The 22980-nt window shown below is 37.8% G+C and overlaps 1 protein-coding gene across 1 annotated transcript in view; it reads right to left on the reverse strand.

The window, feature by feature from the left end:
* RECK (reversion inducing cysteine rich protein with kazal motifs) overlaps positions 1-22980 on the reverse strand; it is a 445421-nt gene that overhangs the window by 25508 nt on the left and 396933 nt on the right. Inside the window, exons 16-19 of the mRNA XM_053714521.1 lie at positions 21905-22076; positions 18591-18783; positions 9004-9214; positions 19-92 (exon numbers count right to left, since the gene is read on the reverse strand). Coding sequence (XP_053570496.1) covers positions 19-92; positions 9004-9214; positions 18591-18783; positions 21905-22076 — 650 coding nt within the window. The remainder of the gene's footprint in view (positions 1-18; positions 93-9003; positions 9215-18590; positions 18784-21904; positions 22077-22980) is intronic.

Consider the following 22980-nt stretch of genomic DNA (forward strand, 5'->3'; position numbering starts at 1 on the left):
TTATTTAGAATAATTTACCTTGGCAAAAGAATCTAATTTTTCTTTATCAAATAAAATCCTTAAGACACCAGCACATAATGGACAACATGCACCTGTAGGACAAAAGAATAAATAAATATCAGTGACTGTTGCTTTGCATTCTAGGCAGGTAACTTCCAATGATTTACCATGTATTCAGGGGACTTCTCAGAATAACATACTGGAGCTTAAAGGGACAGTAAACCTTAAAAATAATGTTATATAATTCTGCACATAGTGCAGAATTATATAACATTATATTAGCCAAACTTTGTAAATCATAATATTTCCTTTTTATTTTGTAAAAATACCGCTGTTTTACAGACCCGCTCTCTGTACTCTGCTGAGCGGGTCTGTTGTTTTTACTGAGCGCATCGGGCCAGCTGTATAGTCACAGCCCGGCCCGACCGCGCCATTAGACACAGTGTAGCTCGCTCCCGCTCTGTCTTATATTATGATTTACAAAGCTTGGCTAATATAATGTTATATAATTCTGCACTATGTGCAGAATTATATAACATTATTTTTAAGGTTTACTGACCCTTTAACAAAGGGCTTGATGATTTAAAGCTCTCCGCTCAGGTGAGATGATCTAAGTCTCATCAGTAAGGCGAGACCCCTCAAAGAACTTTAGAAACACAAGTTTTACCTTGAGAGATGTTTATCTCACTATGCAGGTTCTGTGTGTAAAGGAGAGACTCCTATATTACAAAATAAGGTCATGGCAGCGAGTTTTTTGATCATCAGGCCCAAAGTAAAAATCATACAATATTAACATATACATATTCAACAAAGTTTAAATTTTTTTGTGTTTTAAAACCTCACATTCATCAGAACAATAGCATTTTGACTAAATAGCTGAGCTTTTATTTAACAATTTATTGCACTAATTATTAGAACAGATTTAGATGTCTTTCTATCAGCTGTTTAGACAAATAGATTTATTGCGAAATCCCCATTTATTGAACCCCAGCATTTTCTGTCAATCAAGACATTTACTGTTACACCCCTTTTATAACTAGTTTACTCTCTGCAGTACTGACCATGTCAAAAGTCGCCCTCCTGTGGAAAGTTGTATTCCAGTCAATCAAACAGACTTCTCCACCTCCTCATGTGCTGATTGGCTGTGCCTCTTAGACACTATTTGGATGTTTAGTACTTGGATTCTGCCAATCGTTGCCACTCTGCCCCCCGCTACTTTCAATATAACATTATAACTTCTCAATAAAGCTGGTTTTAACTTGCCCCTAATACTCTTCTCAGTCATTTCTGGTTCCATGGAAATTACAGGGGAATGTGGAAGTTACCAAGGTACTGTAGGGTTGGATCCCACAATAGGCCCGTAGTATTATGCCTCTGCAAGCTAGTACTGTGATATCTGTTTGTTTCAAATGCTGCATTATAAAATGTATATCTTTGGAATGTAGATGGCCTAGGGCAGTGATGGAGAACCTTGGCACTCCAGATGTTTCAGAACTACATTTGCCATGATGTTTAGGCACTCTAAAGTCCAGTCAAGCATCATGGGAAATGTAGTTCTGAAACATCTGGATCAAGATTACATATGCGGGGGGGGCTGAGCCGGCCGTTGATCAACATGGCCGCTGAAACTTAGTGCTCCGTGGTTGCAAAGCTTAATGATTACCACCATGAGAGTTCCTAGCATGATTCTAGCCCTTGGATAATACTAACGGACAACAGAAAGCCTGGTCTTTACACTGATGGGCGTAGGTCCTAAGAAACCAATCCTTTGCCCAAGATATCTGCATCGCAGACGCTAGAACGCAACAAACCCACATGGCCGCCTTTCTCCTACTTAGCCGGATCAACAACATCTACATTAGGTTACACATGTGGTGAAGTGCGGCATTTGGCTCTCACAAGTGATAACAGTTGTTTGAGACATTAACGGTGAGACCCTACACATAGTAGCTGTGACCTTGGGCCCTATAGAATAAGGCTGCTACATACGGAACCTTCTGCCACACCATAAAATATGGAGGACTTTTACCATCAACTACAAGCGTCACTGGAACGATTGGGAGAATCGATGCAAAGTAACTTTGAGGATCTAATGCTGGCCTGCAGAACTGAAGTTACAGGGGAAGTAACTTTGATAGGGATAGAGGCTGCTGACACAGAATCCACAGCGGCTACAGACACAGCCAATTATGCGGATACTACACTGGAGTTTATTGAAGAACCCTTATACCACGAGGTAGGTATACTCCTAACAGATCGGTATGCAATTCTGGAGTCCAATTCTGCGGACATTAGTACAGCGTCATTCTACCCTACACTGAGCAGACACAAGACACTACAGAGAGCGGCGGACCGATCCTACAATCTAGTGGCGACTCCCACTTCTAATACCTCTACAGGGAAACCTAGGCTAAGTGTCTTCTTCAAAACCCAGGCTCGTCTCTCCTTTGGTGTTGCGATAGTCCCGAGCCGAGTGAAGCCGCGCTGTCAGTGCCATTATCCTCTCAGTTGCTTTTGTTTTGCTGGCTGGGTGTTTATTGCCATCCGATCTGGGGTTTGGTAATGTTTATACTGCTGGGGACTGCACATGCACGCATATATATATATATATGGACTGCGTGAGTGTGGATTCCTTGTGGCAGACACATGCTGATGAAGACCCCTGGATATGATGCAAGAATATATGTATATACAGACTATTAACTGGTCTACAGCCCCAGGGAAATATGTTTGTAATTTCTGTTGTGTTTATTAGTGACCTCTCTCCAATTTTCACTATTCCCCTCCCTCGCTTATACACCTCCTACTACCTGAGTACATACAGTGGGTCCGTTACATATCAACTTGGTATTTAGACCCCTCCACCTATTATATTTAACACTACAGTCTTCTTAGCTAGTACCTTGGTTACTACAACCCCTAGCTTTACAACTGGCCATGAGTTTTTCTAGAGGACTTTTGTATTTCTATATACGATACCACCACATCCTGAGGAGTGTTGTCTTTATTCTATTGCTACATAGATGCTACAGCCCTGCAGGAACTGACCGATCACAAGGAATTTTTCTAGCTACACAGTGATCCAATATGTTTTTATTTAGCTACACTCTTGTGACTAGCTATAGTGACAGTTTACCAGCTTTTTAGGCTTTAAGACATAAACCTCTCAGTTCTATACACCCTCTTCCTGTTTGGCCATCACTGTTATAATGTTGATTTCTCTATGCATTGCTCTATTTTTAGGAGGACTCTTTATGCTGGATTTTTCCTTTTCTAAAATTACTCTAGTTATTCATTAATAATAATCCATAATGTTCTTACCTCCATACAAAACCTATATTTTACACACATAAGTGCTAAAAGGTTACTGTTTAGATCCTGGATATAGGGTAGTTAGCTGATAATTTATAAAAAATATATCTAGCCAGTGTCTCCTAACGGTCCGCTACCTCAGCTGACGGCCTCCAGGTTTGAAACATGTGGACTTAGGATTCCAGGTACTATTTTACACCTATTACTGTTAATAGTGGACTATAGAGATCTGATGCTGGGGGTTATCAGTTTTTTCTGGGTCCCTTAAGAGTTAAATATATTTAAGATATCGCTTACTACTTATTAAGAGCTCAACCGATGGTTTAATGTCATCTTCTTATTCTGTTTATATTGATACCAAGGCAATGGGTTGCGCCTCTTACTTAAAGTGCCAACTGGTAGGTTTGTTGGTTACTGGTCTAATACAATAGGGAATACATGATACTGGTAAGCAATTGGGCTTGTACTCTATACTAACTTATATCACTTACAAAGCTCAGATACACATGGCAGATTAATATATCAGTTGGTTTACGGTTATATACAGTATTCCAGGCTCTCTCAGTATCTAGTTCATAATATGTGTGGCTTGGCAGGTACATATGTTACTACTGTTTGCTTAACTATTCTAGCATACTTTATGCTTTTGATTACCCAGATGTATATATACTTTCGAATGATATGGGGCCCCTTGGTTAAACTTGTCTTTATATCACTACTACATACATCCTCGAGCTATCTGACATGTTAGGTATAATTAGCTTTCTGCTTTATAAGATGTCACCAAGTGTACTTTGTTATGTACCAGAAGATAATACACTTATTCAACTGTTGGGGATGTAATCCCTATTGAAGCACTGGTTTAGCAGGCCTTTCCATAGCTCCCTCAATGCTAGCTAGTACATTTTTGAAAGACTTTTATCTGCTCCTCCGGGTCACAGACTACTTTAAAGTGTATGTAGCAGGTGTATGTAGCTCTAACAGGGACTCAGCTAATGACCTCCTTGTGGATGCATATTGGTTTCTCCTATAGTTATAACTGAAGAGGGAATATACACCTTATGCCATACGTCCCCCTGCTCCTTGTTGTACCTACAGATCTCTGCATCTCTTATTACTTACTTGTATATGTAAACATGTTTCATATGCCGTATGATGGTATACTATATGTAGATTATTCATGTCTTACTTTATCTCCCACAAATACTGAACCAGAGAAATGACTGTTAGCCTCCCTCCACCAACAGTTAACCTTGTGAGATTCATGGGTTCATATGGTATATGCTGAGTGTACTCACCCACTATGGGGTACCATATTGGTATATCTCTGTATATATGCACTCTGCTCCCATACTCACATTGCTCTATTATTTTAGGTGGTTACACCCCCCCCCCCTCACCTCCCTTAATTTACATAGGACGGCTCTGGCCCGCTGAATCCCCCTCCTTATATCATTATATAACTGAAGTCCCACTATATTTTGTCCAAACTCTCTACTGACACATAGGTCTGACACAGTTTAAGGTTCCGTTCTTAGGTTCTTTCTTTAATAGTATAGATTAGTAGTATATTTGAAAGTTCAGAGACCCAATAGTAATTACAAACCTGACATGCTATCTGGCTCCGCCCCCCCCCTCCTTACTCTATTTTGAGCGGCTCTCGCCCGCTGCTTCCCCCCCCCCATAAAAATATAAAGCTAACTCCCCCCTGGCCCTAATGTTACCTGTATAGATACTCTAATTTACTTTCCATACGGCACAGAGAGGACCATTTTTGTTTTTACTACCTTTATGATACTTTATTATAAAACTGAAGTCTCACTATAGATTGCCCAAATCTTATAATAACGCTTGAGATTAATGGATACATAATGCACTCTGTACATGGTTTTTGCTGCAATACTTTTCTAACAATACTGTATATGCATCTTTCTGTAAATGTTTTGGGACATACCCATTATGTTGTATTTGTTTATGACTTCAATAAAAATTATTTAAAAAAAAAAAAAAAGATTACATATGCGGCTTCGCCTGCAAAAGCCGGTGACGCCAGTTTTTACGCAGTTTTGGTATTACATATACGGCTCCGCATATAAATGTGGCGCGTATATTTTACCCGTTGCCCGCAATTTGTACTCCCATAAGCTAACATAGAACCGCGTCACAAATTGGTATTACATATTCAGCACAAGGACTTACGCAGCAAAAATTAAGACATTTTACTCCATTTTCACCGCGCCACACATAGGCAGGCGCAGCAAGCCTTGCGCTGAGTTTGAAAGTACCGTAACTCCCGTAACTGGCTGAAAATATAAACTAACACCTAACGCATGCGCAATATCTACCTAGCTGTCAAACACAATCCCTCACCGCAATAATGAATAAAGTATATTAACCCCTAGTCCCTCATTAACCCACATCGCAATAAACCTAATAAATGTATTAACCCCTAATCCGCCATTAACCCACATCGCAATTAACCTAATAAATGTATTAACCCCTAATCCACCATTAACCCACATAGCAATAAACCTAATAAATGTATTAACCCCTAATCCGCCATTAACCCACATCGCAATAAACCTAATAAATGTATTAACCCCTAATCCGCCATTAACCCACATCATAATAAACCTAATAAATGTAATAACCCCCTAATCCGCCATTAACCTACATCGCAATAAACCTAATAAAACTATTAACCCCTAATACGCCATTAACCCACAATGCAATAAACCTAATAAAACTATTAAACCATAATCCGCCAAACCCACACAAAGCTATAATCCTAATAAATCTATTAACCCCTAACCTGCCAAACCCCCACAACACAAATAACTAATTAAATTCTAAGCCCCCTAACCTAACACCACCTAAATTAACCCCTATTACCTAAATTAAAAAATACTAAGTACAATTAAAATAAAAAAGCTAACATTACTTAAAAATAAAAAACCTAATATTAAACTAATCTAAGATTACAAAAAATAAAAAAGTCTAACATTACATAAAATAATACAACCAAATTATCAAAAATAAAATATATTAAACCTAATCCCTATGAAAATAAAAAAGTCCCCCCAAAATAAAAACACCCCCTAATCTAATGCTAAACTACGAATAGCCCTTAAAAGGGCTTTTTGAAAGGCATTGCCCTAAGTTAAACAGCTCTTTTACCTTAAAAAAACACTTAGTCCCCCCTCTAACAGTAAAACCCCCCACACCCCAAAATAAAAAAAAACCTAACACTAAAAAATCTTAAATTACCCCTTGCCCCTAAAGGGGCATTAGTATGGACATTGTCCTTAAAAGGGCATTCAGCTCTTTTACTGCCCTTATAAGGGCAATCAGCTCTTTTAAGAGTGCCCAATAAATCCCTAATCTAAAAAAAAACAAACCCCCAAAAAATAAAAAAAAATCCTAAATCTAAACCCCAAATAGGTACTCACAATTCCTGAAATCCGACGGAGAAGATCCTGTTCCAGGCGGCAGTGAAGTCTTCTTCCAAGCGGCCGACATCGTCTTCCAAGCGGGGACTACTTCCTTTTTCATCCAGGACCAAGCCGGTGCAGAGCAGGACTGCCGATCCATGGAGCGTGGAGGATCATCTTCGTACGATCGCTGCCGTACACTGAATAGTAAATTCAAGGTATGCGTTTAAATATGGCGTCCCTTACATTCCTATTGGCTGATTTGATTCTTCAAATTCAAATCAGCCAATAGGATGAGAGCTACTGAATTCCTATTGGCTGTTCAAATCAGCAGTTGCGCTGTAGCTTGCGCCGCATATGTTATCTCGCCCCTGGAAAGCCAAGGTTCGCCATCATTTGCCTAGGGTAAACTTTCTGGAATAAAAATCAAGTGCAATGTAACGGCTACGGAGTCTGATACACTTATTAAGGGACTTAACAAAAAAAGCAATCTGATTAAAAGGATTTTTTTTTATCCATCTTTTTGACAACTTTAACCCCTTCACTACCGGGACTTTCAGAGAAAAACTTGCCCAAAATACCTGAGACTTTTTAGCATTTTTGCTATCACTCCATTTAAACAAAATAAAGCCTTGTTTTTTTTTATTTACCTGTCAAAACTATATATATATTTGTAAGTAGACAAACCAAGGTATTGATCTAGGCCAGGTGTCAGCAACCTTGGCTCTCCGGATGTTTTGGAACTACATTTCCCATGATGCTCAAACATGTCTTAGCATCATGGGAAATGTAGTTCCAAAACATCTGGACCCCTGATCTAGGCCCATTTTGGTATATTTCATGACACCACTTCACCGCCAAATGCAATCAAATAAAAAAAAAAATTGTTACTTATTTCACAAACTTTGGGTTTCTCAGTGAAATTATTTACATACTGCTTGTGCAATCACAATAATTCCTGAGCAATATTGATACATCAAACTATTTTAAGATGTTTCATATTACAAGAGTTTTCTCTAGTAACAGATTATAATTTATGTACTGCAACCACAGGAACTTACTTGCTACTTATAGCCCCTTACATTATTATTTTTTACTGTTAACACTTTGTTAATGAAGTAATATAACACCCAGGAGCTGTATGTGTAATATTCATTCACGTAGGTCATTACATTCCTAAGCTTCCCTAGTTGTCTGTTCTTCAGTTAAACCGGTTATAATAAACAACTTTATGAAGCAGTTTTGAAGCAGCGGTCGCTCCATTACTTGTCCGCCTGCTCTGAGGCTTCGGATATCAATCCACCCGATCCTTTACGATTGACACCCTCTGCTAGCGGCCGATTGGCCACAAATCTGCAGAAGACGGCATTGCACAAGCAGCTCACAAGAACTGCTTGTGCAATGATAAATGCCGTCAGCGTATGATGTCGGCATTTATCTATGTGCGGCGGACATGATATGCTACATCGTATTATGTCTGCTCGCACTTTCATAAATTGGCCCCTATATATATATTTTTCCCACATTCGTGTAGTTTCTTCAGTGAGTGTTTTTAATGTGTGTCCCATGTTTTATTTTATTGTACCCTATAATAAAGGTTAAGTTTTAATCACAGTTTTTCTGGCACCCAGACCGGTGAGGTAACAGTGTACTGACCTTACAGATACAATATTTTCTAAGGTGATCTCTTGAGTGCTATAAGTGTATTCAGTAAGAGGGTCCTTAACCTTTAATATGTTTTACACTAATATTTATCCCTAAGCTTTGTTATTACTAACATACAATTAACATACAATAACAGTATACATACATACTTAAAGGGACAGTAAAGTCAAAATTTCACAGAGGTAAAAAATATATTACTATAACTGTGTTGGTTATGCAAAACTGGGCAATGGGTAATAAAAGTATTATCTACCTTTTTAAACAATACATTTTTTCAAGAAAACTGTCCCTTTAATGATGAAAAGTTTTAATTTCTGAGCTACTTGCTAACAAATATCAAATAAAATAAAAATGTTGGGCACTAATACCACCCTGTTAGACAGCTTCCTTATGAGAAAACACAATTTTATGCACAACTCATGGTAAGTAAACACTGTTTTATATACAATTCGATAATAGCTCACCGATTAGCATAGACCTATATCCATTGAGAACAAGTATTTCTCATCACATAACCTATTAAAAGTTCTAAACCAATGAAAATCTCTTTTGTTTTCTTCTGTTTTAGCTATTTGACATTGTAAGGCTAACTTACCAGGGGGTGTAACTGGTTTACAACCAACTGTAGGATTATGGGGACAATGAACCGATGAACATTCAGTATGAAGTCTGTGGTCTGAAAAGATTCCCACATCCTGACAACGGCCGTAGTAATCCACTGCTATACGGTCAGAGTAGGCACTACACACATTGCTGTAAGTCTCTCCATTGTGTCCACAAACTGGTTGTGCAGATTTGCAAAAAGGCTAAAAAAATGTAAAACATCATTCAAGTATTAGTTTTGTAGCTCACAAACATACTGTTAACTTGTAAACATAAAAAACAACATATAAAACAATTCATGAATGATTATTTCAACATGGAATTATAATCAATCAAACTATACGGAATAAAAAAAAATATAAAAATGGACACAAAAAGATGATGTATGTAACATACTGATGAAATATAATGGGTAAAAATTTTAATTCAGATCTTTGTTCACATAAGAAACACATAACTAAAACTCACTTATAATAATTTGAGTAAAATACAGACAACAGGGAAGCTAGGACAAAGGGGCCTATTTAACAAAGTCTGTCGGACCTGATCCGACAGTGCGGATCAGGTCCGACAGACCTCGCTGAATGCGGAAAGCAATACGTTCTCCGTATTCAGCATTGCACCAGCAGCTCTTGTGAGCTGCTGGTGCAACGCCGCCCCCTGCTGCCAGCAGGGGGTGTCAATCAACCCAATCGTACTCGATCGAGTTGAATTGCGGCGAAGTCTGTCCGCCTCTTCAGAGCAGACGGACAGGTTATGGAGCAGCGGCCTTTAGACCGCTGCTTCATAACTGGTGTTTCTGGCGAGCCTGAGGGCTAGCCAGAAACACAGGGCTTCAAGCTCCGCACGGAGCTTGATGGATAGGCCCCAAACTGAGAATATTCCCATATGAGAATGAGAGCTATGATAAGACCACAACTTACAATTACTAATGTCATGAGATGCAGGACACAGCATAGAAGGTACAACACTATTTTATTGCAGAGCATGGAAGTATACACCTGGTACAATATATCTCACTCAGTAACTGCGACATAGACAATAACAACCTAAAACCCCGCCTCCATCCTGTGACGTCACTTCCCACTCTCATCACATCTTCCCCCTTTTTAAAGGACAAAGCATAAATTTTTTTTCATTTAAATACATCAAATAACAAGGTATACAAGAAGCATACAACAACAGTTTAGTTTAGTATATAACAAATAACAAGTTAAAGAGAATATCTGTATAAACAACATGAATGAAATCCTGACTTGAACATCAGGGTAGACTACCCTAGTCCACTGTGACCATGGGATTATTCTGCCCATACTTCCGGTCACTGCTCTAACTAGTGCTAATCCCGATATCGGACCGGAAGTTTCACCACTCTTCCACTTGATGTCATTCTACATGAACTGTCCTCTGATACAGAAGAAGGTGATTGAGAGTCTCCTGGAGGCAAAGACGTATCCCCGCTGTGATCTTGCTGGCGGTGGTACTGAGGTATCCAGTTCCAAACTCTCAGGTACAGGCTGAAGATGTTTTCGATTTCGACGTGTGACTGTCCCTCCATCAGTAAGGACTACATAAGACCTTGGTTCTGGAGAGCGTCCAATTACCGTAGCAGGTGTCTTCCATTTCTTCTAATCATCCAGTTTAATTCTGACACTTTGCCCCGCATTCAGCTCCTGCAAGGGCGTCACAGAGTGTCTCCTGTCGTAGAAGAATCGATAGCCCCTTTTTGCCTCTTCATCCCTCCTAAGGACCTCGTCCCGAGGAATAGAGCTAGTTGGCTGGAAGACACCCACAGAGGGTAAGGTGGTGCGAATCTGGCGTCCTAGCATCAGCTGTGCTGGGCTAAAAGCTGTGGCTTGAATTGGAGTCACCCTATAGGACAAGAGGGCCAGGTACGGCTAAGATTGCTTCAAAATTAACTTTGTTGTTTGAACTGCCCTTTCAGCCATTCCATTGGCCTGCGGGTAATGTGGACTCGACATGGAATGGACAAAATCATATTCACTGCTGAAAGAACTGAATTCCGTGGAAGCAAACTGCATTCCGTTATTACTCACTAACTCCATTGGTATGCCCCACCGGGCAAACAAGCTGACTTGTGATCTCATTCAAGGGTGCAATCTCAAAATACCTGGAATAGTAGTCAATCACGACTAGGTACTTTTTCCCGTGCAGTTCGCACAAATCAGCAGCTATTTTCTGCCACGGGCCTGCAGGCAGTGGAGTAGAAATCAAGGGCTCTCTTCTCTGAGTAGGCCGGCGTTCCCGGCAAAAGGCACATTTTGACACATGGCTTGCAATGTCGGAACTGATCCCAGGCCACCATACTGCCGTAGCTGCCCTTTCTTTGCACTTTGTAATGCCCAAGTGGCCATCATGAATCCAACCCATCCAGCTCCGTGAGCTGCGACCTTTCTGACTGGTAAGAACTTAGAGACATCCAGGCTGCCTGGCTCTCGGGCAACCTTCTTTTATGTACTTAATAACTTCTTGAAGGTCTGTATCTAAATATGTCTCTTTTCTTATTTGTTCTGCCTTCCCTGAAGGAATGGATTTGGAGGCCAGAACTGAATCTACATACACTTTCACATCTGATTCCATTGAAGATTGTAACAAACACTGTAACAAATTCTCATTAGCACTAATACGACATGAAAATATGAATATTTCATATTGCAATGTTCTTTACATAATGGAATATGTTCTATTTATTCCTAAATAAATATTTCTACATATATCTGATGGCTGATGGTTTTTAACCCCTTAATGACCAAGGACGTACGCCACACGTCCTCAAAAAAAAGACAGTTAATGACCGAGGACGTGTGGCGTACGTCCTTGGTCTGGAAAGCAGCTGGAAGCGATCCTGCACGCTTCCAGCTGCTTTCCGGTTATTGCAGTGATGCCTCGATATCGAGGCATCCTGCAATAACCCCCCTTGGCCATCTGTGGCCCTCTCTGCACCGGACATCGGTGGCCGGTATCGTTGGTGGGTGGGAGCAAGTCTGGGAGGCGGGTGGTCGGCCATCGATGTGCCGAATGGAGTGGAGGGGGGCGGGATCGGGGGCGGGAGGGGCAGGAGCGCGCACGGGGGGCGGCGGGCGGGCGCGTGCACGGGGCGGGAGCGGGAGGGAACCGCTGCACTACAGAAAAATAAACTGGGTAAAGTAAACAAAAATAGTTATTAAAGCTGTAAATAAACAGCTAAGGGACCTGGAAGGGGTGGGGGGTTGATCTTGGGGGGGGGGAAGCTACACTACAGAAAAGATCATTTAAAAAAATAAAAAGGCACATTTTTTTTACTACACTGGGTACTGGCAGACAGCTGCCAGTACCCAAGATGGCGCCCATTAAGGCAGAGGGGGAGGGTTAGAGAGCTGTTTGGTGGGGGATCAGTGAGGCTGGGAGCTAAGGGGGGATCCTACACAGCAGCATATGTAAATATGCTAAAAAAACACAAAAAAAGCCCAAATATAGCTTTTATTTTAGTACTGGCAGAGTTTCTGCCAGTACTTAAGATGGCGGGGACAATTGTGGGGTGGGGGAGGGAAGAGAGATGTTTGGGAGGGATCAGGGGGTCTCATGTTTCAGGTGGGAGGCTGAGCTCTACACTAAAGCTAAAATTAACCCTGCAAGCTCCCTACAAGCTACATAATTAACCCCTTCACTGCTAGCCATAATACACGTGTGAAATGCAGCGGCATTTGGCGGCCTTCTAATTACCAAAAAGCAACGCCAAAGCCATATATGTCTGCTATTTCTGAACAAAGGGGATCCCAGAGAAGCATTTACAACCATTTGTGCCATAATTGCACAAGCTGTTTGTAAATGATTTCAGTGAGAAACCTAAAATTGTGAAAAATTTAACGTTTTTTTTAATTTGATCGCATTTGGCGGTGAAATGGTGGCATGAAATATACCAAAATTGGCCTAGATCAATACTAGGGGTTGTCTACTAGACTACACTAAAGCTAAAATTATCCCTAAAGGCTCCCTACATGCTCCATAATTAACCCCTTCACTGCTGGGCATAATACACGTGTAGTGCGCAGTGGCATTTAGCAGCCTTCTAATTACTAAAAAGCAACGCCAAAGCCATATATGTCTGCTATTTCTGAACAAAGGGGATCCCAGAGAAGAATTTACAACCATTTAAGCCATAATTACACAAGCTGTTTGTAAATAATTTCAGTGAGAAACCAAAAGTTTGTGAAAAAATTAGTAAAAAAGTGAACGATTTTTTGTATTTAATCGCATTTGGCGGTGAAATGGTGGCATGAAATATACCAAAATGGGCCTAGATGAATACTTTGGGATGTCTACTAAAAAAAAATATATACATGTCAATGGATATTCAGAGATTCCTGAAAGATATTAGTGTTCTAATGTAACTAGCGCTAATTTTGAAAAATAATGGTTTGGAAATAGCAAAGTGCTAATTGTATTTATGGCCCTATAACTTACAAAAAAAGCAAAGAACATGTAAACATTGGGTATTTCTAAACTCAGGACAAAATTTAGAAACTATTTAGCATGGGTGTTTTTTGGTAGTTGTAGATGTGTAACAGATTTTGGGGGTCATAGTTAGAAAAAGTGTGTTTTTTTCAATTTTTTCCTCATATTTTATATTTTTTTTTATAGTAAATGATAAGATATGATGAAAATAATGGTATCTTTAGAAAGTCCATTTAATGGCGAGAAAAACGGTATATAATATGTGTGGGTACAGTAAATGAGTAAGAGGAAAATTACAGCTAAACACAAACACAGCAGAAATGTAAAAATAGCCTTGGTCCCAAACGGACAGAAAATGGAAAAGTGCTGTGGTCATTAAGGGGTTAAATACATATATTTTTATACCTATATACTATATATATATATATATATATATATATATATATATATATATATATATATATATAAAAATAAATATATATATAATTATATATAGGTATAGACATATACAGATATCTATTTATAAATACTTAAAAACATAATCTGCTATGTATAGAACATTGGAATGTGAAATATTTACAGTAAATACATAGTTAAGAATTTTAATAAATATGAATATTGCATAAATATGTTTTAACATGTTTTCATCTACTTAACGGCAAAAGGCTCTAATGCATATATATATATATATATATATATATGTCTATATTTATGTGTTTATATGCGTATATATGTCTGTAAATACATATATAACATATAAATACATATGTTCACATATATAGACTGTGACATATATATTGTGACAGAGAACAGGGAATTGTGAGTGATCAGGTTTATATTTATTCTACTATGTTAAAATGTGTATTCAGTTTTTAAACCCCAGGGAAATGTATTGTATACAATGTGGCTAGGAATTAAGCTACTGTGTTTCTGGGTCCCTGGGGTGGAACAGGGGAGAGCGGGCGGGCCAGTGTTCCATTCCTCAGTTTTCACATAGCTGAGAGTGAGCAATCCGGAAGGGATTTTTCCTCACCTGTGTTTAATTAAAGGAGGGTCATTTATTCTCCAGCTGCTAGGTGGAGAGAGAGCCTCCAGAGTGTTTCTGACTAGGAGAGAGACACACATTGCAGCTGAACTGATAAATGCTGATTAAAGTGAGTTTGCTTAAAACTGCATGTTTTGTTTAGTTTCCTTGATTCAGTAAGTGATGTAAACTTATGTTAGTAAGGGCTTAAACTGAGCTAGGCTTTTGTTTTCAGTATTAAGTGTGTTAAACTGCTATAAACAAACATTGCTGTTATATACACTTGAACAGTGAAAATAAAACTGACTGATTTAATTTATCAAGGCTGTGTCATTTATACCCTAGGACCGTGCTATTTCCTTTAAACCAGGCACCAGGAGTGGGTGCTGGATTACTATATATGTGTATATATATATATATATATATATATATATATATATATATATATATATATATATATATAACCTAGAAAAACAAGTGCACAAAGACACTTCTCATGGTGCAGTACATTTAATAAGGTATATTGAAATATATAGATACAGATCTTCCCATACAGATGGGTACTCACAATAGCAAACCTCAATCACAATAAAGTAAGGATAAATTTAAAGTTGTTCCACTTCGGCAAAACCCCAAGTGTTGCTGCTCCGTCCACACATTCAGCGTACAGAGTACTTAGCTCACAGGCAGCTCCAGGGTGAAGCGCAGTAAAACACGGAGATAAGAATGGTTCTATGAACCCTCAACATCTCAATAATCCTAGGCGCTAACACCAACTACCAAGATTTGGCGTTGTGAGCGGGTCGAAGCCTCTGATGAAGCGGATACTGTCCGTGAAATGCTTTAGCCAACACCCACCCCCTACGTCACGGTGAAACGCTGACCCGCTCACAATGCCGAATCTTGGTAGTTGGTGTTAGCGCCTATGAGTATTGAGACGCATACTGTCTCTTGAGGGTTTATAGAACCATTCTTATCTCCGGTTTTTACCTCGCTTCACCCTGGAGCTGCCTGTGAGCTAAGTACTCTGTACTCTGAATGTGTGGACGGAGCACCAACACTTGGGGTTTTGCTGAAGTGTAACAACTTTAAATTTATCTCAAGAGCTTTATCCTTACCTCATTATGATTGAGGTTTGCTATTGGGAGTACCCATCTGTATGGGAAGATCTGTATCTTTATATTTGAATATACCTTATTAAATGTACTGCACCATGAGAAGTGTCTTTGTGCGCTTGTTTTTCTAGATTTTATCTCTTGTTGGACTCTGACCTGAAACCTGAGGGTTTTTTACAGGCAGCCGGCCCTTCCTGTGGAAAAGTGTTACAAAAGGAAGAGACTCTATTTTACACTACAGATAAGACTTTTGTGTTTTTTTTGGCAACTACAGGTGGCCCTCGTTTTACAACGGTTCAATTTACACCGTTTCAGAATAACAACCTTTTTTTCCCAGTCGTGTGACTGCTATTGAAAAGCATTGAGAAGCAGTGCATTTATTAAAATAGCCAGTAGGTGGAGCTGTCCGCTTGTGTTGCAGCAAAGCCAAGCAAGCTGAAATTAATCAGTTTAACCAGACCTGAGCTATCGAGCAGATTTAAAAGGAACAAGAACTTCCTGTCTATAAATCAGTCCAGATTGGAATGCATAGAAAGAACTGTTTGCAGAAAAATGCAAGTGAAGTCTGTCTTGTGTGATTATTTTATTAGGTTTATAATGCTGTTTAGCAAATGTTTTGTTAATTTAACTTAGTTTAATTATATATTCTGTGTTGTGTGATCATTTTATTAGGTTTATAATGCTGTTTAGCATTTAAAGTCTTCATTTCAAAGCTTTAAAAATAATGTATTAGGTGTTACTCATGACAATTTTGAGAGGGGCTTGGAACCTAACTCCTTGACTTCCCATTGACTTACATTATAAACTGTGTTTCAATTTACAACGGTTTCAATTTACAACCATTTCTTCTGGAACCTAACCCCGGCGTAAACTGAGGGCTACCTGTACTTTGACTTGTGTTTATATGACTGATTATCATCATTTTTTTGCTATTTAGTGCATTCATTGTGATTATATGTATCTCTATGTTAAAGCCGTTTGGCAGCTTTTTTTTCTAACATCCAAGATTTCATATCTTTGAGCCCTTATAACTTTTGTGTGCAATATTTTTTTATAATAATTTTTATTAGACAGTTTTTATTAGACAGTGTAAGTCTACTTTGTAATGTATTATTGATGTGTTTTGTGACACTTTTTTTTTGCAAAACAGTTAACCACAACTCTGAAATTGCGGTAATGATTCTAGTGTATCGCGATTTAGCTAAACTTTAATATCAACGCAATTTAAACGGAGCGCAAATGATCGCAAAAACCCTTGCAAAATCATTTGCGCGCAACTTGTAATCTAGCCCTGTATCAGATACCAACAGACTGACTGATACACATCGGATAAACAACAACAATATCAGTCACTGATCTGTGCATGCTTGGACCTAAAAAACAAGATGGCGCTGCCATGCCATGATAATAATCAAATTATGCCAAATAATAATAATAAAAAAAAGCAGTACTGAATACTTTAGCATAAAAAAATAAATAAAGTTATAAATTCTACAAGATATCGACAGTTGCGCCATGCAGAGAGATATGAGACTGTCAGTAGCCGAGGCAATACTGGAGCAGCAGAATGAGGATGACTGGTCTGGGCAGCCTGGAAAGTGTTTTTTCAGTGATTGTCAGCCATTATTGGTCATTAAAGTGAAAGTCAACAATAGCGTTTTTGAAACGCTAGGGTTGACTGTTGAAACAAAGGGCAGAAAGTGCCTTTATTCGTTTCAACCGTTCGCCGCTCTTAGCTGCTACGGCAGCCCACGGCCAAAAATGTCGTTTTCACCTCTTAGCCAATAACCGTGTAATAAATCCAGTTTGGCGCCCGTGGGAGCTGGATTTAGCGCACGCTATGGTTGACTTTCACTTTAACACTGCCGTTGTGGGAAATGGAGATCAGATATTATTGGAGTTTTCAAGCTTGGCTGTGTGTGACTCAGATTACCATAGTTGTGATGTTTTTTTCTGTAACAAATGAGAATTTAATAAAGACTAAAATTTAGGCCAATATAAGAATTCAGTAGTTTAAAAGAAACTCATTCTCTAAAACAATCATTACTAGTTAAAAATATCTTGATATCACATGCTGAAAAAAAACATTTCTACTTCAATAACAAAAACACATTTAGCTCCATTCTCTAGTCAGAAGAATTGCCAAGTGAAAACATTCCCAAAGGAGAAATTCAACAACCTATCAATATGCCAAAAGAGATAAAGCAATTAACTAAATATCAAATAAAAGGCCCTAGATGACTCAAAAGTGAAAATAAATAAATAAAATAAAAACAGATGATATGTGGCAAACAAATCCCTAAAAAGACTCGGAGCTACACTTTCCACACTTCAGTTATAGTTATGCAAAATGAAAATAGTTAAAACAAATAATACAAAATTATAAATAAAAAAACCCATATTTTTTCTTTCATGATTCAGATAGATCATGCAATTTTAAGCAACTTTCTAATTTACTTCTATTATCAATTTTCTTCGTTCTGTTGCTATCTTTATTTAAAAAGCATAAATGTAAAGCTTAAGAGCCGGCCCATTTTTGGTTCAGAACCTGGGTTACGCTTGCTTATGGGTGACTAAATGTAGCCACCAATAAGCAAGCACTATCAAGTTGCTTAAAATGGCATGTTCTATCTAATCATGAAAGAAAAAATTTGGGTTTAGTATCCCTTTAATCCTAAGTGAAAAAAATATTGTTTAATAAAGGATCCTATACTGAATTTAATGTTCAGTGAGAATTGTTTCTTAAAATAGACGCTGTAACAGATAAAGGAAAATATATGAAATGATGACACCAAACAGAACACACACATGGGCACATGATGTGAATTACTTTACAGTAACAAATGTTCCTTACATTTACTGTCAGTGATATCCATTGCAGTCTTGGAAGAAAAAAGTAATATGGTGTCAGAATCAATATATTTATAGTATTTAAAGTTTGTATCATAACAGAAATACATATTGCTGTGAGCACCATAGTCCTACCTGGCAGGAACCCTTGTAGGATAATTTCTTTCCGCGTTGGTACAAAGTGCAAAGGTTGATATGTTCGACATTTTCATTGTCACACGCAGGGTCTCTCAAATGTTCGCACTTAAGCTGCCGTGGAATGCATTCATGTTGCGCACACCCAAACGTCTCAAAGCCGGTAAGGCAAACTTGTCGTTTTGATATGCATCTATAAAAAAAAAATCTAATGAGAAATATTGATTCTAAAAACTGACATTATGTAAAAGCGTAGAATGAGGCAAAACAAAGTGAGATTAAAAGTATCAACTATACTTGAACTTTAGTAAAATGTTGGAGGTGTTTTAAAGGGATATGAAACCCAAATGTTTTGTCATTCAGATAGAGAGGCCTATTTATCATCGGTCTTGCAGACCTGATCCGACAGTGCGGATCAGGTCCGCAAGACCTTGCTGAATGCGGAGAGCAATACGCTCTCCATATTCAGCATTGCATCAGCAGCTCACAAGAGCTGCTGGTGCAACGCCACCCCCCTGCAGACTCGTGGCCAATGGGCCGCCAGCAGAGGGTATCAATCAACCCGATCGTACTCGATCGGGGTGAATTGTGGTGATTCCTGTCCGCCTGCTCAGAGCAGGCGGACAGGGTTATGGAGCAGCGGTCTTCAGACCGCTGCTCCATAACTTGTGTTTCTGGCGAGTCTGAAGACCCGCCAGAAACACGGGCCCACAAGCTCCATACGGAGCTTGATAAATGGGCCTCAGAGCATGCAATTTTAAACAACTTACTTCTATTATGAATTTTTCTTTGTTCTCTTGGTATCTTTTGTTGAAAAGTAGGGACATAAAGCTTAGGCGCTGACCCATTTCTGGAGCTCTATATGGCAGCAGTTTTGAAAAAATGTTATCCATTTGCAAGAGCACTAGATGACAGCACTATTTCCTGTCATGTAGTGCTCCAGATGCCTACCTAGGTATCTCTTCAATAGGGATGGGCGAATGTGTAAATTTTCGAATTTCGAATGTAGAACGAATGTTATTACCAAAATTCGAATTCTAAATCCGAATGTTGATAAGAACGAATATTCTTAAAAATTTGAAAATCGAATGTTATTTACAGTTTTCGAATGTCACTTTCGAATTCGAATGTTTATAATTATATCGAATGTCCACATTCGAAATTTCGAATTTAACATTCTATTTAACAAATACTATTCAGAAGTTCAACAGTTCATGTGGTAGGGAATCTAGTAAACTGATACATAATAGATACAAATATATCATTTTGAATGTTTCCATATAGAATATTGCATAATTCGAATATTATATTTAAAGAAAAAGCATTAGAAATACTATTACAATCTAAATTCAAATTTTTCGAAAAGAATATTTTCGAATGTAATCGTAAAATTCGAAACCGAACATTCGAAAATCGAATGTTAGAATGTTATGTAAACATTCGAAATTCGATTCGAACGAACGAATGTGTTAAAATTCGTGCCGTTTTTTGAAAGTTGCGAAACATTTGCCCATCCTTACTCTTCAACACAGAATATCAGGGGAAGCAAATTTGATAATAGAAGTAAATTGGAAATGTTTTTTTTTTAAAATTATATGTTCTGTCTACTTATTCATAATGCATAACACAATTCCATCTTATTAATAGAAAATAACCGTTAGCGCAAACCCTATTACTCCTATATGGCCACTCTAAGCACTTATCTTCTTTCCAGATAAGAAAAATAGTTTTGGTAAGTGTTGGGGAAAAAATAAGAGGGCTCTAAAAAAGCAAATAGGAGATACCAATCAGTAGATTACGTGAAATCATCTTCACAAAATTCCTATAATCTCTCAAAAACTAATGAACACAATAAAATAAACTGATCCAGTGGTAATAAAAATTGATCACAAATATAACTCTAAGTTCCTTAAAATTGATTAAAAAAAATCCGTTTGATACAAGTTATTCAAAATTAATAACAGATTTATTTGATACAAGTAAAAAAGCAACAAAAAAAAAGTAAAACAGTGCAATGAAAATAAATACAATTCTTATGTCTCTTTGGATGTTGTTGATCGATCAAATTTGGCCCCTTAAAAATAAGGGTATAAAAGATATGGGTTAAAAAATTTGTATCCCTCATACACTGGTTAAAAAATTCAAGAGTCAATAAAAATGAGCCGTATCCTTGATATTACACAATTCATATCCCAAAGCGTGAATCTTCACTAGCTAACACATTTTATTCTTAACTCCCAGAGTATGCAAATTTGTTTAGAGCAATTTATCTTTAGACGTATAGACTTTCCTTTGGACATATGGACTTTCCTTACCGGAAAGCTGTGGAGTGACATAAGCCTGACTAATTTGCCCCCGAAGGATCCGTGTTTGTTAAGGAAAAGGTTTGGGGACCTGCGTACAACTAGTACTAAAGTGCAGGACTCCGGTAAAAAACGAAGCAAGCAAGCAGCGGTGAGGGTGATCGTTCTCTTCGTAAAAAAAATGCGCAAGTAGAAGAATTTGAAAATTTTTGCGTAATCTGACGTCACAAAGGGAGACACAGAAGAGCGGTTACTAAATTGGCGGGTCTGTAAGCTAAACCAGCCGGACGGACCTGTGAGTTATAACTGAGGTGGAATCCTCCAATATCGGTGGCAAGAAGTCTGGTAAGGAACGTCCATACGTCCAAAGGAAAGTCCATACGTCTAAAGATAAGTTGCTCTAAACAAATTGGCATACTCGGGGAGTTAAGAATAAAATATGTTTGCTAACGAAGATTCACACTTTGGGATATGAACTGTGTAATATCAAGAAAACGGCTCATTTTTAATTGACTCTAATTTTTGAACCAGTATATGAGGGATACAATTTTTTTAACCCATATCTTTTATACCCTTATTTTTAAGTGGCCAAATTTGATCGATCAACAACATCCAAAGAAACATAAGAATTGTCTTTATTTTCATTGCACTGTTTTACTTTTTTGTTGTTTTGTGCCTTTTTAACTTGTATCAAATAAATCTGTTATTAATTAATTAATTTTTATTACCACTGGATCAGTTTATTTTCTTGTGTTCATTAGCTTTTAAGAGACAATTCCATCTTAGCCTTGTCTGTTGTAATTTAAAAGATCTCTGTTTATCATGTCCATGTTATGCTTATCATTATTGCCATTTATATACACCTAGATTGTTTTTATATGTATGGTAAATTAAAATAAAAAATAACTGTATATTTGAAAATAACGAAATATTGTTATCAATATATTAATAAGTGTTGATTTAGTAAGCAACTGTGACAGAATTCTAATCACAAAAAGAAATAAAAAATACCTTTGATTCCTAGAACATGGGTTTGGATTACATGGGTCCTTTGAAGAGCAAGGTCCAAATTCAAACTGGTTGTCCAATAGGCCTACACATCTTGCAATACAAGCACTTGGATATGTGCGGCCATTCTGTCCACACACAGGGACAAACTGATCTGCGCAGTTACATGGTAATCCTGAGAAACATAGTTAAATACATTTACAAACTAATACTTCCTGTACTTACAATGCAAAAATATAGTTTTGTAATGTCATGAAAACTACAGGACCGTGCTGATTTAGGGCTTAAATCTTCTGAAACTCGTGACAACCCTAAATTTTCATATTTTTTTTTAAGAATCATTAAACATATTTTTGTATATTTATCAGCAATTGAAGGAATACTAAACCAATTTTTTTATTTAATGATTCAGATAGAACATGCAATTTTAAGCAACTTTCTAATTTACTCCTATTATAATTTTTTCTTCGTTCGCTTGCTATCTTTTATTTAAAAATATGTATTTATGTATAATAAATGTGAAAAACATTAGAATGTGAAAAATTCATATTTTCATGACAGGTTAGCGCACTTGAGAATATAGGATTAGGTTTGCGTGCGAGTAGGGTTACTTCTAGCGCAGTTACCGCTCAAGAAGGAGCGTTAAATAGCGCTCCACTAGTAATCAGTTAGTGAATGTTAGGGATAATTGCATGTTTAATAACATTCTCTTATAACACTGAATATTTGTTGCATTCATTTATTAAAATTGACATCCTAACATTTGTTCATTTTATGTGTCTAATGTATTAGTAATGTAAGTTTAGGATAAACAACATACTAATGTTACATTACATTAACCTGTGTGTGTCTAATTTATATTGAAAGTGCTGTAAGTCTACAAGAGTCAGCATTCAAACCTGAAGAAATCATTATAATTTAAATGTTAATTCTCTTACATTTAAAGCATCACTTAATGATCAGGGACAAAGGGGCATATTTATCAAGCTCTGAATGGAGCTTGATGCCCCGTGTTTCTGGCGAGTCTTCAGACTCGCCAGAAACAGCAGTTATGAAGAAGCAGTCACAAAGACCGCTGC

The sequence above is a fragment of the Bombina bombina genome, chromosome 5 (assembly GCF_027579735.1).
Source record: "Bombina bombina isolate aBomBom1 chromosome 5, aBomBom1.pri, whole genome shotgun sequence".
Lineage (NCBI taxonomy): Eukaryota > Metazoa > Chordata > Amphibia > Anura > Bombinatoridae > Bombina > Bombina bombina.